Source organism: Wyeomyia smithii, chromosome 2 (genome assembly GCF_029784165.1).
Source record: "Wyeomyia smithii strain HCP4-BCI-WySm-NY-G18 chromosome 2, ASM2978416v1, whole genome shotgun sequence".
NCBI classification, from domain to species: Eukaryota; Metazoa; Arthropoda; class Insecta; order Diptera; family Culicidae; genus Wyeomyia; species Wyeomyia smithii.
The window spans coordinates 134,299,199-134,322,801 of NC_073695.1; the positions used below are offsets into that span (position 1 = coordinate 134,299,199).

A 23,603-nucleotide genomic window follows, 5' to 3' on the forward strand; every position below is an offset into this window, starting at 1 on the left:
ATGGAGAAAACTTCCGAAGATTCAGTACTACAAACAGTAATCCAGTATACTAAGCAAGGTTGGCCGGTGAAAATCAGCAATCTTCCAGATTCTGTGAAGCCTTTCTTCAAGCATCGCCATGAAATTTCCTATCAGGACGGTTTAGTGTTTCGTGGGGATCGTGTCGTGATTCCAAGCTCTCTGCGTCGAATGTTAATTGAAAAGCTTCACGTGGGCCATCCCGGAATCGAAGCCTCGCTGAGGTTCGCCAGATCTAACATCTTCTGGCCCGGAATGAATGATCAAATTAAGAATCGTATCCAGGAATGTGAAACTTGTGCCAAATTCGCTGCATCTCAAACAAAGCCTCCCATGAAATCCCATCCTATACCAGTATATCCATTCCAGCTGGTATCAATGGATGTCTTCTTTCAAGTGTATCAAGGAAAGCAACGTAAATTCCTAGTAACCGTGGACCACTATTCCGACTATTTTGAAATTGATATCCTCAAAGACTTAACTCCTTCGTCAGTCATTCAGGCATGTAAACGCAACTTCGCTTGTCACGGAACACCTCAAAGAGTCATATCGGACAATGGTTCAAAATTTGTCAATGAGGAAATGGTGCAGTTCAGCAAGCAATGGGACTTTAAGCACTCCACCTCGGCTCCGTATCACCAGCAGGCAAATGGGAAAGCCGAGGCTGCAGTAAAAATCGCAAAGCACTTAATCAAGAAGACAGCAGAATCTGGTCAGGACCTGTGGTTAGCGTTACAGCATTGGCGTAATACACCGAACAACATCGGTAGTAGTCCGGCATCGAGATTGTTTTCCCGTGGTACGAGGTGTGCCATTCCTATGCCGGGTACGAACTTGGTACCTAGTGTCGTCGAAAACGTGCCGGAAGCAATTTTAAAAAATCCACAGAAGATAAAATATGACTACGATAAACATTCTCGGCGCCTGCCCGAACTGAACATCGGTTCTCCATTGTATGTCCAACTTAGACCGGAATCATCTACACGGTAAGAGTCGAAAACCCATTAATGGGTACTTTTTCAACCATTTCGCCAAAAAGTGAGCCAACCCATTTAGTGGGTAAACTTGATTTACCCATTAACGGGTAAACCGATTAAACGTCAAAAACTTGGTACAAAATCACTCATTTTGAGAAATGAATGTTCTTAAGGAAATGGGTGAAATTTTACCCATTATTAAATAAACGGAAACTTTGTGATCATCACTCAAAAAAATGAAAAGAAGTGAAAGTGAAATCAATTATTTTTAATTATTTGCAAAAACGAATCTTATTTACGAAAACAGGAGTATTTTATCTGCTATCATCAATTGTCAGAATCGCTATTCTCTGCAACAAAGCCAATACCAGACGGATAGTGAACATTCTAGACCTAATATAAAAAAAATCTCACATTGTAAAATTCAATACTTGAAATAACATACTGTTTACCTTGCAACTTCTTAAACAACGCAGTATCGAATCTCTTTTAAAGTCCTTCCGTCAATTGTTGACAAACAATAAACAAAACAGATCGTAGAAGTAACGCGTGCGAACAAATCGACAGGGCAAACTAAAACGATGCTTGAAGTATTTTTTCACCCATTAATGGGTAAACAAATGACCCTTTTTTTTTCTAAGAACATGTCTTTCTAATGCGTACAATTTTACCCATTTCACATTTTTAAAATTACCCATCCTTTTGACAGCCGCATATGACAGAAAAAAATGGGTACAACAATACCCATTAATGGGTTTTCGACTCTTACCGTGTAAGGTGTGGACTCCTGGAATAGTGAAAAACAGACTGGGAGATCGATCGTATATGGTTGAAGTCGAAGGAACAAGTTATAGACGAGATACTGTTAACGTTAAACCACGCAAAGAACCGGTTGCACCTCTTGTGACCATTCAGGATTGTTTGCCTAGCACATCCACTGCAACCACTTTCGTGACAGTCCCAGACTACACTCCACCTGGATTACCTTCACCTGTAATACCAACCGTGGGATTCTCCGGACCTGCTGCTTTGACACTGTGGTGGAACCTCAACGATCCGATGTTTCTCAACAGCTTTTAAGTACCCCATCTACTTCCGCAACTTCTAACAGTGCGTTTCCACGGGCTGCGCGTCCTAAACGTCAAACCAAAATTCCCTCTAAGTTTGAAGATTTCATTTTTGCAATGAAGTAGTTTAAGTTTCTTATTTTTGCATTAAGGAGAGGATGTTGTATTACCTATTCAATTATTTTTATACTTTGACCTGCCCCTCGCTTCACGAGAAGTAGGGCAGTTCGAATTCACCATGTACGAACAGTTATTCAACGACCCACATGTGTAAGACACTGAATAAACATACTGGTTATTATTCGATCTTTTATTAGAGTTAAAGAAGGTTCTTGTATCTCTTTCATGAATACAACAAAGCTCAAATCCTCACAAGATTGGCCAATATTATTCAATAAACCTGGAAGGTTTAAGCAAATCTGCTCGGGAGTATTACCAACTATTTTCCCGTTTCGTTCGGTCGTTGTATAAAAAACCACTTTTCTCCTTTACCGCTGTTTCAAAAACAACCTAAGATGCGTTCGAAAGCGGCGTTGGAAATGGTCATCGGTATAGACCGTTGTTAAAACGCTGGATGGCACCTTCCTCCGTTTGGCGGTTTTTTTGGGTATTTACTAGGCTGAAGTCGCCCCGAATCTTTCCAAAAACCATTTTTTTGATCGCGTATCAGGAAATTTGTTTTGCGAAATCAAATAATCGAAAACAATTTACGCGTTCTATATTTAAGTTCTTTTTGGCGGCAAATTTTCAAATAATAATAGCAAACTGTGGGAACCGAGACAGCATGAGATACAGAATACAACTAATGACAGTTCGCCAGCTTTCAGTAGAATAGTCATTTAAGCCAACGTTGCGGGACGTGCCCAGTTTTACGGAATTTCTTTAAATAAACATATGAGGATGAAAAAATTTATGTACGCACAAGTAAAAAAATCTGCAAAAGAATTATGTTATCGATAACTTGGGAGAACGGAAACAAAGTTATGTGAAATGGAGGGAACATTTTATGAAGTAGAAAGACCGTAGATCATTCCGGAAACGATTGACTGACGGATAAGTTGGTTATTACTAGATCCGCAAAAAATTATCGAAATACATCACAAACAAACATTTTGCCAACGCTGGCTAGTGACGGTCTTCAGAAATTGGCAACTGCCGGTGTGAAAAAGAAATACAGTCGCCGTTCGATAACTGCAAGTCTTTAAACTGCAACGCTTTTTAACTGCAAGACCGATAACTGCAACAACTTTGCAGTTATCGGACCGCAATCTGTCAAATCTGAAGTCAAAGTCATATTTGACATTGAAGTGACAAATCTCCCGGGGGGATTCTGAATGCATTCGAAAATGAAAATTGTTGAATATCTAGAAACATTTCAAAAGGACTTTTTCATTTCGATCTCGTTTTCTTGTTGTCTCTTCATTCTAGATGGGAGATTATAGATCTCCACTATTAAGGGGTTATATACCTTTTTGGTCGAAAAAAATGAGGGAAGTTTGAATTTATTTTCAAGTGCATAGCACCATTTTCATTGCATCAAAGTGGTATTTTTCCGAAATTACAGTTTATCAACAACAGAAAAATACGTTTGATTTTGAGATATACCAATTATTACTGGAGTAATGGCCGTTTCTCCGAAACGCTCTTTTTTGCAGAGGCTTGCGGTGATCCTGATAGTGACTCAGCGGGTCAACCTTAATCAAAAAACTCATATTATTTCATTAGTTTAGAAGTGTGCCGTGTCCTTGAACGATCGCTTTTATGAGCATTTTGTTTTCAGTGCAAACGGGAACGTTTGCCAAAAAATGCACGTTTTGAGCGCTAAAAATTGCATTCAAATTTTTTTTCCGGTAAAATGTAACTGTATGTTTCAAAAAGCGATCGTTCAAGGACCGGCGAATTAAATAACGAGAATTTAAATAAAAAGACGAAAGAAATCGGTTCAGTAGTTTTCCCGCAATCAGGATCACGGCAAAGTCAATTTTCGGAAAACTTTATTCCGAGATAATCGCGTGTAAAGTTTCAAGTTTAGCTCATACGGCCGTGGCGAGGCGCCCTGCAAATCGCTCTAACTTTGAAAATTTGTGAAAATGTTCTCAAGATGTTGTATTTGAAGATAATGCAATAAAAATTTTTTCGGTTTCTTGAAAGCTAAAAAGGTATATAACCCCTTAATCAATGAAGCAAAATCACCATGTTATGTGGTTCACTTTCCGTAATTATTATAAGAGAAAAAATATATTCCTTGTGCATTGTTTGGTTAGCTTTCACTACTCAGTGAGTGCATAGTAGATCACAAACAATATTTTGTGACCTAGCGTTAAATAGACCATTTTAGGAACTGATAGGTGTCACGGATCCTGCTGACATTGATGTTGCTTTTACTTGCGTTATCTGACATAACGCAAGTAAAAGCAATATCAATGTCAGCAGGTTCCGAGCTTTCTGTCAAAATTTCATTCATGCATTGAGTTCAGAAACGTCTCGTAAAATGATCTTCTGTAGTGATCATTTATCTTCGCCTACATATTGGTTATGTAAATTAATTACTAAAACGTAATAAATTATGATGCGGAAATATGAATATCAAATTGATTAATCAAAAAGCTTGCCTATTTTAGTTTTCTGCTATTTTTTGCCACTATTTCATTAAAAAAATATATTTAGACATCATTGAAAACAAAAAAGGGTAGTGACGGACCCCCCTCTAAATTTTGGCATGTGTCAAGTGTTGCATGTAAACATGATGCAGTTAGCGAACGACGACTGTAGTGGAATTGGTAATCCCCATTAGCAACGACCGGTGCGAAAATCGGTTGCTATCCAAAATAGCAACGGCCAGCGTTGTGAAAATAGCTACTTAAATGGCAACTCACCGGTGCGCTTGCTCTTAGCAGCTTCATTAAAAACCGCAGCAATACGGTTCACTGTTACCCGGGAACTGTGACTTGAGGTTTTAAATAGTACACATGCCAAAAAATCCATAACCATTCTCATATCTGGAGGAACTCTAATACACAAATAAAAAATACTTTTTTCAAACAACAATACAACACGTTTTTCCAAACAACTTATTTTTGCCAAACGTTTTTAAATGTTTTCAATTCCACTCAAAAAAAAAAGAGTAAATCAGAAAATTATGACAATACAGCGCACTTTTCCGTCGTTGATATATTTCAGATTTTAAGAAGTTTTTTCTAGCAATACTCAAAGGGAGAGATATGCGACTAGAGTGTTGTGAGCCAAACGAACATGTCAAAATTCGAGCCAAACGAACAAGAAAGGTTACACATTGAAAGGTATTGTAATAAGGTTCAATAAACAATATATTTATTTTTACACGTTTTTCATGTTTTACAGTCGTCGTTCGCTAACTGCATCATGTTTACATTGCAGTTATCGAATGCCATTCGATAACTGCAACACTTGACACATGCCAAAATTTAGAGGGGGGTCCGTCACTACCCTTTTTTGTTTTCAATGATATCTAAATGTATTTTTTCAATGAAATAGTGGCAAAAAATAGCAGAAAACTAAAATAGGCAAGCTTTTTGATTAATCAATTTGATATTCATATATCCGCATCATAATTTATTACTACAGAAGATCATTTTACGAGACGTTTCTGAACTCAATTCATGAATGAAATTTTGACAGAAAGCTCGGAACCTGCTGACATTGATGTTGCTTTCACTTGCGTTATGTCAGATAACGCAAGTAAAAGCAACATCAATGTCAGCAGGATCCATGACACCTATCAGTTCCTAAAATGGTCTATTTAACGCTAGGTCACAAAATATTGTTTGTGATCTACTATGCACTCACTGAGTAGTGAAAGCTAACCAAACAATGCACAAGGAATATATTTTTTCTCTTATAATAATTACGGAAAGTGAACCACATAACATGGTGATTTTGCTTCATTGATTAAGGGGTTATATACCTTTTTAGCTTTCAAAAAACCGATAAATTTTTATTGCATTATCTTCAAATACAACATCTTGAGAACATTTTCACAAATATAGAAAGTTAGAGCGATTTGCAGGGCGCCTCGCCCCGGCCGTATAAGCTAAACTTGAAACTAGCAATGGGCAAGATCGATCCGATTTTTGCAAAATCGATCTTTTCTAGTCGATTCATCGATTTTTTGAATCGATTTTTCTGCGCGCGATCTTCTGCTGAATCGATCCTTTGGATGGCAAGATCGTTTTTTTCCGCCTGAAAAATAAATGTATGCAAAACGGATTGAAAACAATAGTGATTGCATTTATTGTTGCTAACGTAATCTGCGGCCGAATTCCGAGAACACTTTTCTTTGAAGAGAAGAAAATTTCTTTATTGATAGTATACGAAATTTTTTTTTCTCTCCGAAGAAGTGTGTGCTCGGAATTCGGACACTGATCTGAAAAATGTGTCAATTTTTTACTGAGATGTCCATAGTTGAAGAATGGGCTAAAATTCAATAGACATGAAACCGAGGAAAACGCATTTCAAATGTTTTTGTTGGTTCAAGCAATTGTCTACGTCCATGACAACTTTTTTCATGAGTATGTCACCACCCCCATATCCACCATATTCAGCTTTTCACGAACGGTAATGGCGGATAGTGCACGCAGCCCATTTTGACGTTTTCTGTAGGTCAGGGAAGCTGGATAACCTTGTCGTCGAGTTGAAAAAGAACAATCCGCAGCCAAATTAAGTCCCTTCAGTAATTTTAACGCAGTAACCAGTTTTTGCCATTGTAAACGCGACATCAATGGACAAACCCGTATGAAATTTGGCTAATACGAATGCGTTGTGAAATATATCAAGGATTAGGGGTGGGTGAAACGGCTCTTTTGCAAGAACGGCTCTGAACCGACTCATGGTTCACAATGATTCACGAGCGTTGACAGCTCGTGTTGTCTCGGTGAACTTCGGGTTCGCGCAAACCAAACAGTTCTGGTGCGCTCAAAGAACCGTGGTTCTTTTTCGTGAGCCGTTCGTTCTTTCGCTCTTTCCTGAGAACCGGTTCATATGAACGGCTCGTGAGCCGTTTGCCCATCCCTAGCGAGGATGAAGAACGACGAGACAAGTTTGCACCTCGAACTGAATATAAATTACCAGACCACAAGACCGTCTCGAAAGTTTGACATATATTGTATACAATCATTACTATCTGATTGGTGTACATTGGGGTGGCAATGGAAATTGACTTTGACAGTTTTATTTAGAAGTAGTGTTCAAAATTTCGCCTTCACGAACAGTTAGCGAAATTTCGATTTTTTGGATAACACGCGACCTCGACGTTTTATACACCCAACGCAAACGGGGAACATTTTATTACTTTAGGGCAATTTTTTATTACTTATTGTGTCTTATGACTGCGCATTATACACAAATAGTAATAAACAAAAAGTAACAAAAATTATGACGGCCACACGCTTGTATGTGTTTCTGGAGGAGAACATACAGCCAAGCACCCTCCGCAATGCATGTGTTAGCAAGACTTCACTCGCTGCATTTGTATTGATGCAACGATCAGATTCATTTTTGCTTCCCTTCATCCACACATAATGGGAATCTCACCCGTCAACCTCAAATGTCTAATTAGAAACACTTTCGTTTCGTCCCCCAGTGTTTACATGAAATGGAAATATGTAATACTGTCTGACCAGAGTTGCCGAAGTTGCGAATATTGTCTGAATAGGCACGAGTATTGTATTTTCAAACAGGTGCAAATGAGTTCCCATGAACCAATGAGTATGTGTTTTAGATATCTTGCAGGAAAGCGAATGTTTTTGTTTTTCTCTAACGCAGTATACAGATCGTGATGTCATTTAAAGACGCATTTCAAGTCTTTGAAATCATCAACGTTTGTATACTCTATGACGGGAAAAATGCTGCTTGGCAGCTCTGGTCATATTTTTTCTCTTCTCCGTATGCGAACTAATACACGCACACCGGATGAATTGGAGATTGAAGAAACTTGTAACATGTGCAACATATGCGACGGTGTGTGATTTTTTTTTGCTTGAGATGGAAAGTAAGCAGTTTTCGACAGAAAAAATCTTGCATGTGGTTGAAACGACCATTACTAGATAGTCGTACTCCCGTAACACGTGCTAAATGTATGTCAGTATGTGTTGTTACTTGACTGGGGAAGAATTTTATTGCCTTCAAAGTAATAGGTTTGTTACCCAAAAGGCAATTTTGCGCTATTGCTTCTAAAGTAATAAGGAAAAGTTTTGCGTGTACATTTCTAATAACCAGTTCACATGATGTAATATCGCCAATCTTGATTTCAAATCCCATACTCCAAATTTTCCGTGAAAACTAGATGTATGTATGTTTCAAGATACACGCTATCACGTGATATCTGCTACAGTGTGAACAAGGCATAAGACATTTGGCACAAAGAGAAAAAACTATTACAAACTGTGCTTTTCTTCATAAGTCGAGAAAGTGAAATTGAGACCAAATACTCCTGAATTCCGATTTAGCTGAAATTTTGCATTGCATTGGATATTGAACTTACCATTTTGGATATTAGCCAACATTATTTCATATTTGCTACTTCTGCAAGTGCACTTTTTGAAAATTGGCTTCCGTAGTTGTGGGTGTTTACTATCAAGCACCAATTTTTTTATTTAGGTAGAAAAGGCATATGCGCTTATTTTTCAACTATGAGTAGCGGGATACTCGTTAACTCAAATATTGCAAAAGTTGAATTGAATGGTCGTGTATATGCCGTGCTGTATTCTGTTCTGCATGGTGTCGCGCTCGCCATTTTTGTTTATTTGAGTTTGTTCTGCGGATGTTCCGATTATTTTATGAATTGGGTTGTTCAGCTATATCAGTTTTTCATATCATCTGAAAAATCTCAATTTTCCAAGTAAAACGTGATTTAAAAAAATTCTATCATTGTCCTTCGCTTTTTAAATCACGATTTAAAACTTCATGAAATCTGCTCGAAACCGCTACAATGACAGTTCGCCCATCTACCAACTGTCATTGTAACGATTTAGAGCGAATTTTTATTTTTCATTTAAAAACCGAAGGAAAATGATATATAAAAATCGGAAATCCGTGAATAGCTAAACAACCCAATTAGAGTCAGGTTTTTTTAAGCGGTGTTTTTATACGCGGATTTTTTTACGAGTTTTTTTTTACGCGGATTTTTGAGTTAACGCGGTTTTTTACGCGGATTTTTGAACTAACGTGGTTTTTTTACGCGGATTTTTGAATTAACGCGTTTTTTTTACGCGACACCGCGCTAATTCAAAACAATTTTCGCGAATTTCCGAATTAACGTGGGTTTGGAACCAGAAACGTTCAAGTGTTTATCTAGTAAAAGACTTAGTCCAAAAAATACCCTCCGCCCACCGGAAGATCCGGAATGACCGTCAAAGAGGACAATTTTAAATACTGGTTCTAGAGCGTCTCGGGTTTTTTCTAAAGCCCTTCTTGCTGGACTACTCTACGCGGATTTTAAAAAAACGTGTTTTTTACGCGGATTTTTAAATTAGTGAGGTTTTTTTTTACAAGGATTTTTGAATTAGCGCGTTTTGTTTACGCGGATTTTCGAATTACCGCGGTTTTTTATGCGTTTTTTAACGAGGTACGTATCCCTTGCGTAGGAAAAACCTGACTGTATACAGGTTTGGATTGCTCTTAGTGCATCCGAAACAATAGACCATTTCACGAACTGACAGGTGTCACGGATCCTGCTGATGTTCTTGATGCTTTTACGTGCATTATGTCAGCGGTTCCAAACTTTCTGTCAAAATTTCGTTAATGAATCAAGTTCCCAAACGTCTCGTGAAATGGTCTATGGGATAAGCGACAACAAGAACTTTTAGTAGAAAAAAAAACGCTAAGAGTACACGCGGTAAAAGAAGATGGCAATAAACTAAAAAAGCCGTATTGTTAGTAGATGTTGTGTACGAAAACTCGTTGAACATGATTAATAAACCAGAAAACACAAACAAAACAAAATCTCCATAAATATAGCCAAAAAAAGTCGTAAGAAGCTTATACCGAACAAAAATCGATTTTTTATTAAATCGATTTTTCAGGCTCGATTTTTTTCATGAATCGATTTTATTGATTTTGAATAATCGATGCAGGAGAATCGATTTTTGTTGAAAGATCGCCCATTGCTACTTGAAACTTTACACGCGATTATCTCGGAATAAAGTTTTCCGAAAAATGACTTTGCCGTGATCCTGATTGCGGGAGAACTACTGAACCGATTTCTTTCGTCTTTTTATTTAAATTTTCGTTATTAAATTCGCCGGTCCTTGAACGATCGCTTTTTGAAACATACAGTTACATTTTACCGCAAAAAAAATTTGAATGCAATTTTTAGCGCTCAAAACGTGCATTTTTTGGGAAAAACGTTCCCGTTTGCACTGAAAACGAAATGCTCATGAAAGCAATCGTTCAAGGACACGGCACACTTCTAAACTAATGAAATAATATGAGTTTTTTGATTAAGGTTGACCCGCTGAGCCACTATCAGGATCACCGCAAGCCTCTGCAAAAAAGAGCGTTTCGGGGAAACAGCCATTACTCCAGTAATAATTGGTATATCTCAAAATCAAACGTATTTTTCTGTTGTTGATAAACTGTAATTTCAGAAAAATACCACTTTGATGCAATGAAAATGGTGCTATGCACTTGAAAATAAATTCAAACTTCCCTCATTTTTTTCGACTAAAAAGGTATATAACCCCTTAATAGTGGAGATCTATAATCTCCCATCTAGAATGAAGAGACAACGAGTAAACGAAATCGAAATGAAAAAGTCTTTTTGAAATGTTAAATTTAACACCTTCTCGGTTTTTGTGATGCACTTTATTATTCCCCAGGACTCCCACCGTCACCATCAGTTATACCAGAGTCTATGTTTAATATACCATAGACTCTGAGGTATACGAGCCGAATAAAAAAGTTAGTGAACATTGCGCTTTGAGAAGAGATATGGCACCTCTAATATGTGACACCTAGTTGCCAAATCAGCGGTTTTTTTCATCGCTTATCTCTCCCTCTGAGGATCTCAAGTTTTTTCCGGTTATTCAAGCAGTTGTCATTTTTTTTAAAGCATCTGGCATCTCTGCATATTCCTTTTGTTGACAGGATGTAATTTTTCTCATAGCAGTTGAACTTTGTTGAGTTAACCGTGCTTATCATTAAACTTCTGGTTTAAATTTCCTAGAATTACAATAAAATTCAAAATTATGTGAATTCTAGGAATTGATTAAATTGTGCTTGAGGTTTTTTTAAATGTAATTTCAAATTCTCAAAATGCGGTAGATAGATTATGTACTGAAATTATAAATATGTAAGTATGTGTTGCTTAGTGAGCTTTATTGTTGATAAGATAATTGTATACTGATATTCCGCTAGTGTTCGCCCTGATTCTTGTTTACGTTTTACGTTCGTACAATGTTTCGGGGATTTGCATTCCTGTTTTCGTACGAACCAATTCAAACGTTTAAATGCCTCTTTAGTTCGTTTGAAATTGGGAATAGCATTTTACCATTCATTCGAATCGGTCTTTTCGTACGAAAATTGAATACGACCGTAAACAAGGATAAATTCGGTTATTATTTCAGTTTGTTGATGTAAGATTGGTTGATGTAAGATGAATAAAAATTTTAAAATGCTGCCGCTCAAAAAATGGCCAGTTTTTAAACCTTAACTTGAGGTTATTCTGGAGCACTCATTTAAATGCGAATTTTATTTTGAAATGTTTACCAATCCTGCTCAAAATGGGTTCTTGAAGAAACAGGTAGAGAGTCATGAAAAAATATAAAGTCAATTTTTAAAAGAAGTAAATGTTTAACAAAATCACTTTTTTTAAAGATAGTAATGTTTCAAACGATTGTATAACAATTCCTCGAAAACTATTATCCAGAAAATGAAACGCCGGAGGTTTTTCCCCAGAAAACAAAATCCCAGAATGTAACAATCACCAGAAAACTGCTACCCAGAATGTTCTAATCCCCAGAAAGTTATTATCCGGAATGAACCAATGGCCAGAAAACCATTTCCCAGAAAATACCGTTTTCCAGAAAACTGTTATCCAAAAACGAAGGAATATGCATTTTTATTTTCTTAACATGGAAAATCTGTTAAAACTGAGTTTTTGTATATCTGAAATGTATAACGATTCTATCATTTGAATCAACTTATTGTCAACTAATACATTTGTTCTTTCATGGAGTAAATAAGTAAGCGCTTGACACCAGGCCATAGTCATAAAATCAGAGAACTTTCAGTAATCGTTTTTGGCTGAAGGAACATCACAAGTCGACCACAAAAACACAGGAGCGAATTGATTTCTGAGGCTATTTGACCAAAAATCTAAAATACCCCTTCCTATCTTAATTCGGTTAATCTAGTTCACATGGTGGGCATCCCCCCGCCAAAAATTTCCCTGTAGAGGTTCGTTCGTTTTCCTGGGTTGATGCAACATCCACTAGTATTTATTAAACGAGCGAAAGGGAACCCGGTTACAATTCCGGAACTTGTTGAGTATACGTTTGCATTGGCGTGCACACTGGAAACTGTAGCGCCTTTGTAATCATGGCAACATGAATCCTTTCTTTCGAGAAGCCAACAAGAGATATCGGAAGAGTTTTCTTTTCTGTTTAACAGTCATACTAGCCATGGAAGTCGTTCATAGAGAGATATGGTTGGACAGGCTGGTAGAGCATAATATTAAACTGCTGTGTCGATATTCTCTTCTTAAACCTTGAAAATCGAAGACTGGGGCAGGTTTCCAAGGTTTAGAGTCTCTAGTCGATAGATCAATGTAGGTAAGGGAAGTCGGTAAATTAGATCCGTAACTTCAGGATAAGGATTGATGGGATGAATCGGGCTACCGGGTCGCGGGTCTGCGCGTGCTCCCAGTTCGTGTGGGTGTCGCGCCGTGGATCTGCTGGCGCTTCAATGCACTCCGGGGCGTTCGGCCGTGTGGTGGTGTGGGCCGCCCGTTCATCCGCTCGCGCGGGCGGTGTGCTCGCTCGCCCGTCGCGCCCGAGTTCATACGCTTCCCGGCTTGGGCTGCAGTCATCAATAAACAATCAATTCAGAACTGACACGGCTGAGGGAATCTGACTATCGAATTAAAACAAAGTGGCGAAATACCGATCGTTAATAGTGTTATTTTGCAAAAACCTAAAGTACAGACTAACAGACATAACACGTCATACAAATTTTCAATAAAATTATCGTTTGGATGATTCCAGTACTTTACGTTAGTAACACTAGCACCATCTGCTGTCGTGTTCGCGCTGCGTCATGTATTTCGACATCAGCGCCAGCGTTACTGCATGTGTCAAATGGGGAACTACAAAATATGTATGAGATTGCCCCAGACGACGTTTTCGCGCGATGACTGTTATACGATTGAATTTTTTTTGTTTTTTTGTGGCGATGGAGCTAGGTTCCAGTGTTACGTCTGTTAGTCTGTGCTTAAAGCTTGATATGTTGAAGCAAGGTTTCGCTATCGTTTTTAATTTAGCCTGTGTCTCTGAAAGGGTACTTACCCCACCGTTCCCCTCGATAAATCCGGAACAAATGTCCCCTACTGTCCCAAAAACTATGATAAATTGGTGATCTTTTGAAAAAGGTTCGATCAAATTCGGTTTAGATCATTGTAGAGTTATATGTTGTATTGTGCGTTTAAATAAAAATTATCAAAATGTCGCTGATAAACTGGCAGTCAGGCTCACTTCCGATGTTTATTTTTGGTGTTCGCGCAACACTACAAGCATCTCAGCCAGAGATGCCAGACTTTTTTTTGGCAAGTCTGTATAATCCATAAAAATGTCTATATAAGTCTGTATACCGCTGCGAAAAAAAGTTACCGATACATTGATACCTAATTATTTGTCGACCTGTCAGATTGTTTTGTTTTATTGCTTGTTTTGATTGTTCTTTTTCGAGGCTATCATAGTTGGTAGATTAATCGATAACTAATTTATCTTTTAAATCTAAGTAACACATAGAAGTAAGAGTCTTTCCCGTGATAAAAATCGTCGTTCGTCGTAATGTAGCTAAACTGATACATGATGGCAGAAGTCTCGCGGTTATAAAAATAGTACCTTCAAGGTTTGGGACATTTTAAGCAATTCTTCAACGTTGGATATTGCTCCGAATGGAACAAACGGTCTTTTCACCAATATAACCTGCATGGCAATCGATCGAGACAATCAGCTGTTTGTTACTGGGGGCGAAACAGGCAGATTAGTGCCCACGGGGCCGATAAAAACCCCGATAGCCTGACTCGATTCCCGTTGTCATGATTTCACTCTCAAAAACGCATGATTAATATGTTCAGCAAAGTGTTCAGTTCCTAGTTCACTTTTTCCAGCAACGGCTACAGTGACTTTTGGTTTTTGTGTTCGTTTTTTTGTGTATACTGGTAAAACCATTATGTAGAATATCAGATATCTGTGTAATATCTGTATTATACTAAATGTCTGTATAAAATCTGTAGGCTTATGCGTGTCTGTATCGCAACACAGAAAGTCTGTATAATACAGATTTGTCTGTATATCTGGCATCTCTGATCTCAGCAGCCACTGCGCTGTCAGTCCGGTTTATAAAAACAAATACATTGAAATCATTCCGCAGTTCATGTTGTGTGAACTCGCAGTTGTTCTATGTGCTTGTAAAGTCGGAAGAAAGATCGGAAGTCGGAAGTCTGACTTCCGAACTTTAATTTAGTGCTAGTGCCACAATAGTGTTCTGTGTGTAAATGTTTCTGCGTGTATTCAGAGTCTATGGTATATAGAGTCGCGCGAAGAGAAAATCCACAGACTAACAGACATAACACGTCGAATAAATTTTCAATAAAATCATCGTTTGGATGATTCCAGTACTTTACGCTAGTAACACTAGCACCATCTACTGTCGTGTTCGCGCTGCATCATGTATTTCGACATCAGCGCCAGCGTTACTGCATGTGTCAAATGGGGAACTACAAAATATGTATGAGATTGCATGACAGCGCCCCAGACGACATTTTCGCGCGACAACTGTTATTCGATTGAAAATTTGAAATGAACGTTTTTTTGTGGCGATGGAGCTAGGTTCCAGTGTTACGTCTGTTAGTCTGTGGAAAATCTATCGTTTCGGCAACACCGTTTTTGTGCCGTTTGTTGCCAAGAACTATACAGTTCTGTTTTTCACCATGCATAAGCGAATATCATTTTTTGAAATTCTTCACAAGGTGCACAGTTTTGAAAGATTACACCGGTGATGTTTTGTTAAATCTAAGTGAACCAGTGCACAGGTTTAATGTTGGATTAAAATGTGTAAGTAAAACTTCGGAAAAACACATATTCTTTATTACGCTCAATTACAACACTTTTCATCCACTCCTAACATTATCACCTTGTTTATTTACATTGCTCGATTGGTACCCTCGTTTGACACTGATTTGGTTCCTTTGGTTTCATCTTTGCGGGACTCTTAAACATAGACTCTGCGTGTATTATATTTTACTGGCTGGCAGCACTTTCCTAGAGCTGTCAAAGTTTGAGCGGGAAAAAGAATGAATGCGTTACAAGGTATGATAGGGTTGTATGCGTGTGATGGCCAATGTTGAGAGTATGCGAATCGAAGAAGCCATTTTCACTTATGTACTAACTAGTGATGTCCGATTTTTTCAACTAATCGATTAATTGTTAATCGATTATTTTGTTCGGGCCCGCTAATAGGACTCGATTAACTGACACAAGATATTCGATTAATCGAGATAATCGATTATTTGATTGCGTTAGCCCTACGTTCAAAAATAAAATGTTAGTGCTGACCAACAGTCAGTTACCAATAAACTTGATCTTTAGATTTTACTGACAAATCTGGCAGAAAGCTCTAGAAATATTCCGTGGCCTACCTCTTGATTTCGATGTACGAAGCTGGTTCATCGAACAAGCCTAGGATCGAATCTCTACTGCAAATTCTGTGTTAAATAGTGTAACACCTAAACTTTGCTTTTTCGCAGCAAAACATATTGTACAATTTTACAACATATTAAAACTTTCTTCAAGATACTTTTTGACTGTTCGGTTTGAAATCACATTATTTAATATATTTAATAATTCAATTAGCCTAATTCTTTATGAATTTTTGAGAAAGTATTTTTCCGATTCATTTAATTCTTCAGTTTTGCAATTGTGCATTTGTTTGCAAGTGATTTTGCTGTACGAAAAACTTTACACTAGATTTAAGTGATCGAATCCTACATCCTAAACATTAGGCAAACGAATTAATAAATAGAAACCACCATATAAATTTACTTGTTAACGTTTGAAAAGCGAGAAAAGAAACATTTAACTCAAAAATGCTAAACATTCGAATGACAATGAATGTCCCTACTCCCTAGACATCCTGTGACGTGAGTAGGTGCCGTCAGTAGAACCATGCATCCTCTCCTATCAAGTGTTAGATTAGGAACATTTCTAGTTGGGGTCTAGGGAGCCGATTTCGCAGCTTTGTAATCGTTTGACCGGCTTTGCTGAGTAGACTTCTGAAGGAACGGATGTTCCTAGAACTGGCATGTATTTCATCGGTATTTTATAAAGCGTTGGAATCTGTCCTTGAATTCGGTTCCATACTATAATTGGGTCAACGCGAATTCGTTCGGTTCTTGCATGCGAAAAAGGGGGAAGGAAATATTCTATCTCTGGCACTCACACATATTTTAACAATCGCTTATGTGAGTTTGCGTAAGTGCGAACAGCCCTTTAAATCTTTTTTAACTTCGTAGTCGCGACGCACAGTGGCCGGAAGCCGGACAAAACTCAAGTTCTAATTATTGATATTTTATATTTTTTTAAAAGTTCTAATGTATTGAAAAACGTGTTTTTCAAATATCAAGGCAATTGGATTAAATTTGAATTTTTGAGAGCACTTCAAACGTTGTTAAGTCATGTTATTTTAATGATTTTTTTCGCTCAGAAAGCACATATTGGGGTTGACTTCGACTAGTAAATACTCACCTAATTCTTATTCGAATTCCATGCGATAGGTTGCATTTTGAAGATTAATAATCAGAATTGTATTTCGTGTTGAATGTTTTTATATAATTCATCATAACTTTTGTAAAATGTTTGAAATACCTATTGAGTGGTCTGAAAAAAACTTTTTTTTTGCGCAAACGTGTGCTGTACGATCTGACCCATCGGTTCCCACAGTTCGCATAGTATGCATTTCATAGGAAATTTTCTCTACTTTTCGAATATTAAGGTCCCATTTTGCCCCTTTCTGCCCCGCTGAACAAAAATTTTAATTGAAAATAAAATAGTTTGAATGAAGGCGCATGGTGATTTGTGAAAGTTACGTTGTTTTACAGAAGTAGTTAGTAGTTTCATTCAATTGTTCTAGAAGAACTTCATTGCCTTACGTTCAGGTGTGCAAAGAAGGTAAAATAACACATATAATTATATTAAATTGACATGAATATTAATTTTTCAAACCATTGCATTAGGTTTTAACATTTTACTCGTCATCGTCAGTATCATCATGACTGAAAATTAATAAATCTTCCACCTCTTATGTGAAAGTGCTTTTCGATTTGTTATTGTGTCTAAAACTCGGAACTACCGGATCTGACGCAATTAGCAGCTCACGAAACATGTCACCGATAGTTCTCTCACGTGATCCTTCCTAGGCATTTATTTTCTCGTGTTTTCCGGATTGCTTTATTCATGCATTCCTGGGATCCTTCCGAAAGTTTGTCAATGAGACTCGAAGATTAAACGATTATTTCACATCCTTGAATTAGTAATTTGTGTACTGTTGTTGAACATCCATACAATTTTACGTAGGTAATAATGAACGGTAGCGTTGGACTTAAATTTTGATGCATCAATTCTTTCACCACTCGAAATCGTTGCTAGCAGCGTCTGAAATCGCTAGATTAAATTAATATCGACTCCTGTTATCTCCAAAGAAAATTCTGCATTGGAAAAAACGTCTTGCTGTAACACCGTTATTGCTACTGCCGAAGCCAGCGTGCGGTTTGTCGACATGTAGACCAAGTTTGACAAAAAAATCTTCTTGAATTCGCTGTTTGATGCTATTGAGCTGATCGATGTTACCTGTTTTTAAATATTGAGAATAGGTAATATTTCCATTTAATTCTACTCCGAAAATTTATTATGAAATTTAAGTTCAATATTCAATATTAAATTTAAATTCAATATGAAATCTGCTCTCTGAAAAAACTGCAAATATCGACAAATCAAAAAAAGTCTGCACACGGATTCTAAAAATCTTCATTTTCAGATAAATTTGCATATCTGGTATCCCTGATTACAATAATACGATGGTGACACGTCACAAATTATTCACTAACGTATATAGACACTGTATTTTTACTAGTATGAAAACACATGAACAACCCCCTTTTGACCATGTTAAACGACAAATTTTTACTTAGACTCAAGTTTTTTAAATCTATTAAAATGGGACCATTTTGCATATTTCAACATATAATATACTGTATAGTTCGTTTCGAATGCACATTTCTCTTAAAATAGTATAGCGTGAAAAAGGCAGAACAGTTGATTAATGGCAGTGGGTTTTTTTAAAGACTGCTTATTACACACAACATTGATCTTATATGAATGAATAATTCTTTGTTTTCTACTCACGTATTCTAGTTTAACGTATTTAACATTTTATTTCCTAAATTAATGCGACGTATTAATTCAGCCAAAATCGATATCTATTTAAGTACTACATGATCGCCCCGCATAATCAATAACCACAAAACGTGCTTAACCCTCTAGTGCCCAAGTTAATTTCTAGACGGGCTTCGGTAAAATCACTATGAATCATTATAAACACTTTTTAAGTATTCATTGAAGCTTTTTAGAGGTTCGACTGAAGCCCGCCAAATGGCGGCATTGGGCACTAGAGGGTTAACAACTAGTTCGGGATATAGTCACGACTGTTAAACCATATGGATTATCATTCGTTCATGGTTATTGATTATGCCGAGCAGTTTTCCAACTGCGAAATTTGGCACACGATCTGCTGGTTCACATTTTGACAGTTTATACTGGTTTCCCATATTCGCTTCGCCAGAAAATAGTCAGTTTTTAGTACTGACACCGTACACCGTAATCATTATTATTATATATTTTATATTATATACACTATCCTCAGTTTCGCTGATGACTACTGGATCCTCGAACATAACAAAAGATGGGAGTATGAAAAATAATGATATACATAAAAACACTGCGACGTAATTTTAGCCGTAATTTTAACCGACGTAATTTTAGTAATTTTATTTTTTTTTATTTTTTTTTATTTTTTTTTAGGGAGATATTTTTCCAACTTTTTGAATTTTTGACACCAAAATTGAATTTTCCAGAAAAAAATCAACCTGATATGGATTTTCTGCTTTTTAAATGAACATTTTGGGTTTTGTCCGACTTTTGTTCGGAGACCCGCCACTGTGCGACGCCAAGAGTTTTGTTTGTGAACACGTAAAAAAAAAGTTTAGTTTTCGTTCGTGCGCGCATTTTTATAATTTTGAATGAAATCTCGCCAAACATGTGAAAAGGGCCCATGTGCCATATGTAAACAAGCCAAATTTTCTCGTTTTTTGATCAATACAAGCGAAATCTGCTCTTACCAATAAGATTTATTGATAAAAGAATTTACTCTTAATCAAACAATTTTATTTGTACGAGTAGATTAAGCTTGTGTTCATTGAAAATCGTGAAATTGTGGCTTGTTTACATCAGCGTTGTTAAACTCGCTCGCAAAACGCATGCGATACTCCAAGTGGCGTTCTCGCCGCTACCAAAATCTCACACTAGAGATACTCCTGTCGCACTGTTTCTCGTTCTCTTTCACTTTTTTCATTTCATACTACCGAGCGTTGCTGCTTGCGAGTTTTCTCGCACACACTCTCGCTCGTGTACTTTCCCACTCGCGTGTACCTCCCTTTCTCGCGAGCACAACCAGCGGAGGTGATTGTCAAGACCGTCAAGACGCATTATGACGATACGGAGTGACAAGGCACGACGAAGCAGAGTGGCAAAAAGAATATTTCGACGAGTAGGCAGGGATGCCACTTATACAGATTTATCAGTACTTATACAGATTTGTGTGTTTTTCATACAGATATCTGTATATACAAATTACAGATTTTCTAGAAATAGTACAGAACTATACAGTTTTTTTTTTGGTTTTCATGAGGTCACGAAATAAACTTTTCGATATAGGTAGTTGAAAATCGAAAATGAACTCAAATGCTATTGAGCGTGTTGGAGTTTTCATTATATTTATATGTTACGCGTAAACGTGTGCATAAATGAGTCAATGAACAAACTATATTGCGTATTTTTTTCTTCTAAGGGATATGTTCAGTGAATATGCAGATTTTTATACAGATTGAAATATCACTAAGGTGATTTCCTGAGATTCGAAATACAGATAAAAATGTGGCATCACTGCGAGTAGGTATTCCGATACCCTACACGTTCAAGCATGCGATTTATCACCCCACTTTCGGCTGTCGGTGCACGATGCAAAACTGCTTGGCATCAGTTCAGCAATTGACAAACCGCATGCGTGAGTCGGTGAACGAAGCATTTTCGTATTCGGGCACATTTTTTCAAGCACTCCTAGTCAAGTACTCTTATTCGAGTACTCGCGTACTCGGCGTGAGTAAAAAGATAGAAGAGAATTTGCGAGCGGTTGTATGCTGGCTGCTGCTCTGGCAAGTGCGTGAATAATAAAGAGTGTCTCGAAGGTGTGTGTGCGAACGACTGGAGAAGCGTAGCACACATCTCATTCTCAAGCAGAAAGGAGTGGCTATGTTATGCTTCTCGCTCGTTTAGCAACGCTGGTTTACATATGGCACTTGGGCCCTTTTCACATGTTCAGCGGGAAATATCAACGTCGCAGCACTAAATCGAAATCGCGACTTCAAATATCCTTACGTGGGATGTAATGCGCTATACAGCCGCTATTTGCGACGTAAGGTACAATGTATAATGTGCGGCATGCGAGTAAAATCAATTGTCGCCAGTCGACAACTACAATTTTCAACTAAATGGATTATATAAAATAAGTGAGAACAGAGGTTTCGAATCACCAATTTTCCCATTTTTGGACAAAGTTGTACTATGATCGAACAATAATCGGGGTCAACTATTCGATTATTCAATAATCGAAAAGTCAGTTATTCGATTAAAAATTAATCGAATATTTCCGCAAATAATCGATTAACTCGATTAATCGAGAAGTAATCGGACATCACTAGTACTAACCACCAACGCGATCGCACGTAATAAAAACTGAGTGGAATTTTGTAAAATAAAACCGCGTGTTTCATTAAGACGCCATCTCGACAATGTTTATCTTTATTTGTAGTTTTTATAAAAACGTATGAGCAGTCCGAAAATGCTCAAAAAATTTAGAAAAAAAACTGGTGGTTTTTCATCAAGTTTTTGGTAAAGACTTTAGTTTTCTTTAGATTACTAAGTTTTATTGGAGATCAATTTGCGGGATTTCGCTTAAAATTTTGCGCAAATTAAATTTTTGATCATATTGCGCTGGAACAGAGTTTTTTTGTAGATAGTTTTTTTAACATCGATTATGAATTTTTTGCCAAATTCACGATAAATTTCATACAAATCAAAATTATCAGAAAGAACACGACTATTGTTTTTTGCTGATTTATCGTTACTTTATTGCTTGAACGTTAAGGCATCGAAAAGAACACTTTCGACTATTTTGCTTTTTTCAACGCTATTTCAAACAAACAAAAATTTTCCAGATGGTAATGATAATGAATATGTTCCAAAAGAGTTTAACGAAGAACTCTATTCAAAATGGAAAGAGTTTCCCATTTTTTCAGTTTTTCCATGGGTAACCTAACAAAATATATAAAAATTGAAAACGACCCTCTAACATAAATTTATCGAATTTTCCCAAAGTAGGTCTACGGTTAAACAAAATGAACTTGTTGAGGAAGTTTTCGGTGTCGCGATGCAAAAATCACCTCCCTGATAGCGTGCGTTTAACTGCAGCTTCAAAACTGAAAGTTTATTATTTGTTTAGTAACAAAATATAATATAACAAAATTTGCAACTCACATTTTGGTGTTTTTCGACTATGCGGAATGTGCAAATATTAATTTTAAGAAATCTCCTTTCAGCCTATTCAAACAATATATAATTTTAATTATTATTCCATCTGAATCATTATTCCTTTTACCTTTCCTGTCCACAAATTTCACACTTTTAACAAACTCTTCCTCTAACCAAATTTCTACTATCTTCCTTGCTTAAACTTCACTGATTAACCCTCTTCACTTCCTCCTCTATCAATCGATATTTTATCTATCATTTGACGCTGATCTATGTCCGTTCTGTTGGTCGTCTGTCATGCGTGACCGGGACTCACTGACAACCGGTGACGACTGCACAGTGGGTTCGGCAACATCCCCCCGCCCGTGTAGTTCCGGTACGCCCGAGACATCCACTTCCGGTTCTTCCGAAGCCGACTGAACGTCTAACAAAGCCAGCTTAGTGACAGGTCGGTTTACAGTTCCTCTATTCGAGTACACCAACGCCCGCCTAACTTGCCCATCTTTTGCCTTTACGACGTTTATGTCACGCCCTCTTATCCATCCGTTCCGTTTTCCTCCGTCAACTATCATCACCAGATCCCCAGGTTTAATCGGCTTTATTGGTTGAAACCATTTTGTACGCCTTGTTAGAGTTGGCAAATATTCGCGAATCCAGCGACTCCAGAATGTGTCCACCAGATGCTGCGCCAATTTCCAGCTATCTCTCAGCGTCCCGGTGCTTTCGATCTGGTCCCGAAGCGGTTGATTGATACCTTTCGTACCGTAAAGCAGGAAGTGGTTGGGCGTAAGCGTCTCTTGCTCAGTGTGCTCTAGCAGAATGTAAGTGAGTGGTCTCGAGTTGACTACTGACTCAGCTTCGAGTATTACGGTTTCAAGAACTTCATCACTGGGGTGGTGTGGGTGATCTGCAATTGCGGCCATTGCCGTCTTGACTGATCTGACCAAGCGCTCCCAGGGTCCTCCAATGTGAGGCGCAAGTGGTGGATTGAATAACCATTGTGGGGCTGAGTTGCTGAATGTCACGGCACAGCGATCATAAATTCCACGGAGTTGTTCGCGCAGAAGATTGTTTGCCCCGACGAAGTTGGCTCCGTGGTCGGAGAAAAATGTCTCCGGTGACCCTCTGCGCGTCACGAACCTCCTAATAGCCATCACACACGACTGGGTGGACAGGCTGTGTACGACTTCTAAATATACTGCTCTGATAGACAGACATGTAAATAATGCGATTCATCGTTGGACCAGACTTCGACCCTGCTTCACAAATACCGGTCCAAAGTAGTCTACCCCAGTGTGTGTAAATGGACGTATGTAAGCGGTCAGTCGAATTTCAGGCAGCGGTGCCATAACCGGCGCCTGTGGCACTGCTTTCCCATTCCGGCAGATCTGGCATTGCTTGACGACCTTCGCTACTACAACGCGCAA

At 37.8% G+C, this 23,603-nt stretch overlaps 2 protein-coding genes across 2 annotated transcripts; one reads left to right on the forward strand and one right to left on the reverse strand.

Moving 5' to 3' along the window:
* LOC129719920 (uncharacterized protein K02A2.6-like) lies at positions 1-1,008 on the forward strand. The gene has a single exon (XM_055671334.1). It carries the CDS (start codon positions 1-3, stop codon positions 1,006-1,008), a length of 1,008 nt encoding a protein of 335 aa, XP_055527309.1.
* Positions 1,009-12,885: 11,877 nt separating this feature from the next.
* Positions 12,886-23,330, reverse strand: LOC129719921 (uncharacterized). Its single transcript, XM_055671335.1, has 2 exons — positions 22,483-23,330; positions 12,886-13,114 (listed from the first exon to the last, which is right to left on the reverse strand). Exons 1-2 carry the CDS (start codon positions 23,328-23,330, stop codon positions 12,886-12,888), a joined length of 1,077 nt encoding a protein of 358 aa, XP_055527310.1.
* Between the last annotated feature and the right edge of the window lie 273 nt (positions 23,331-23,603).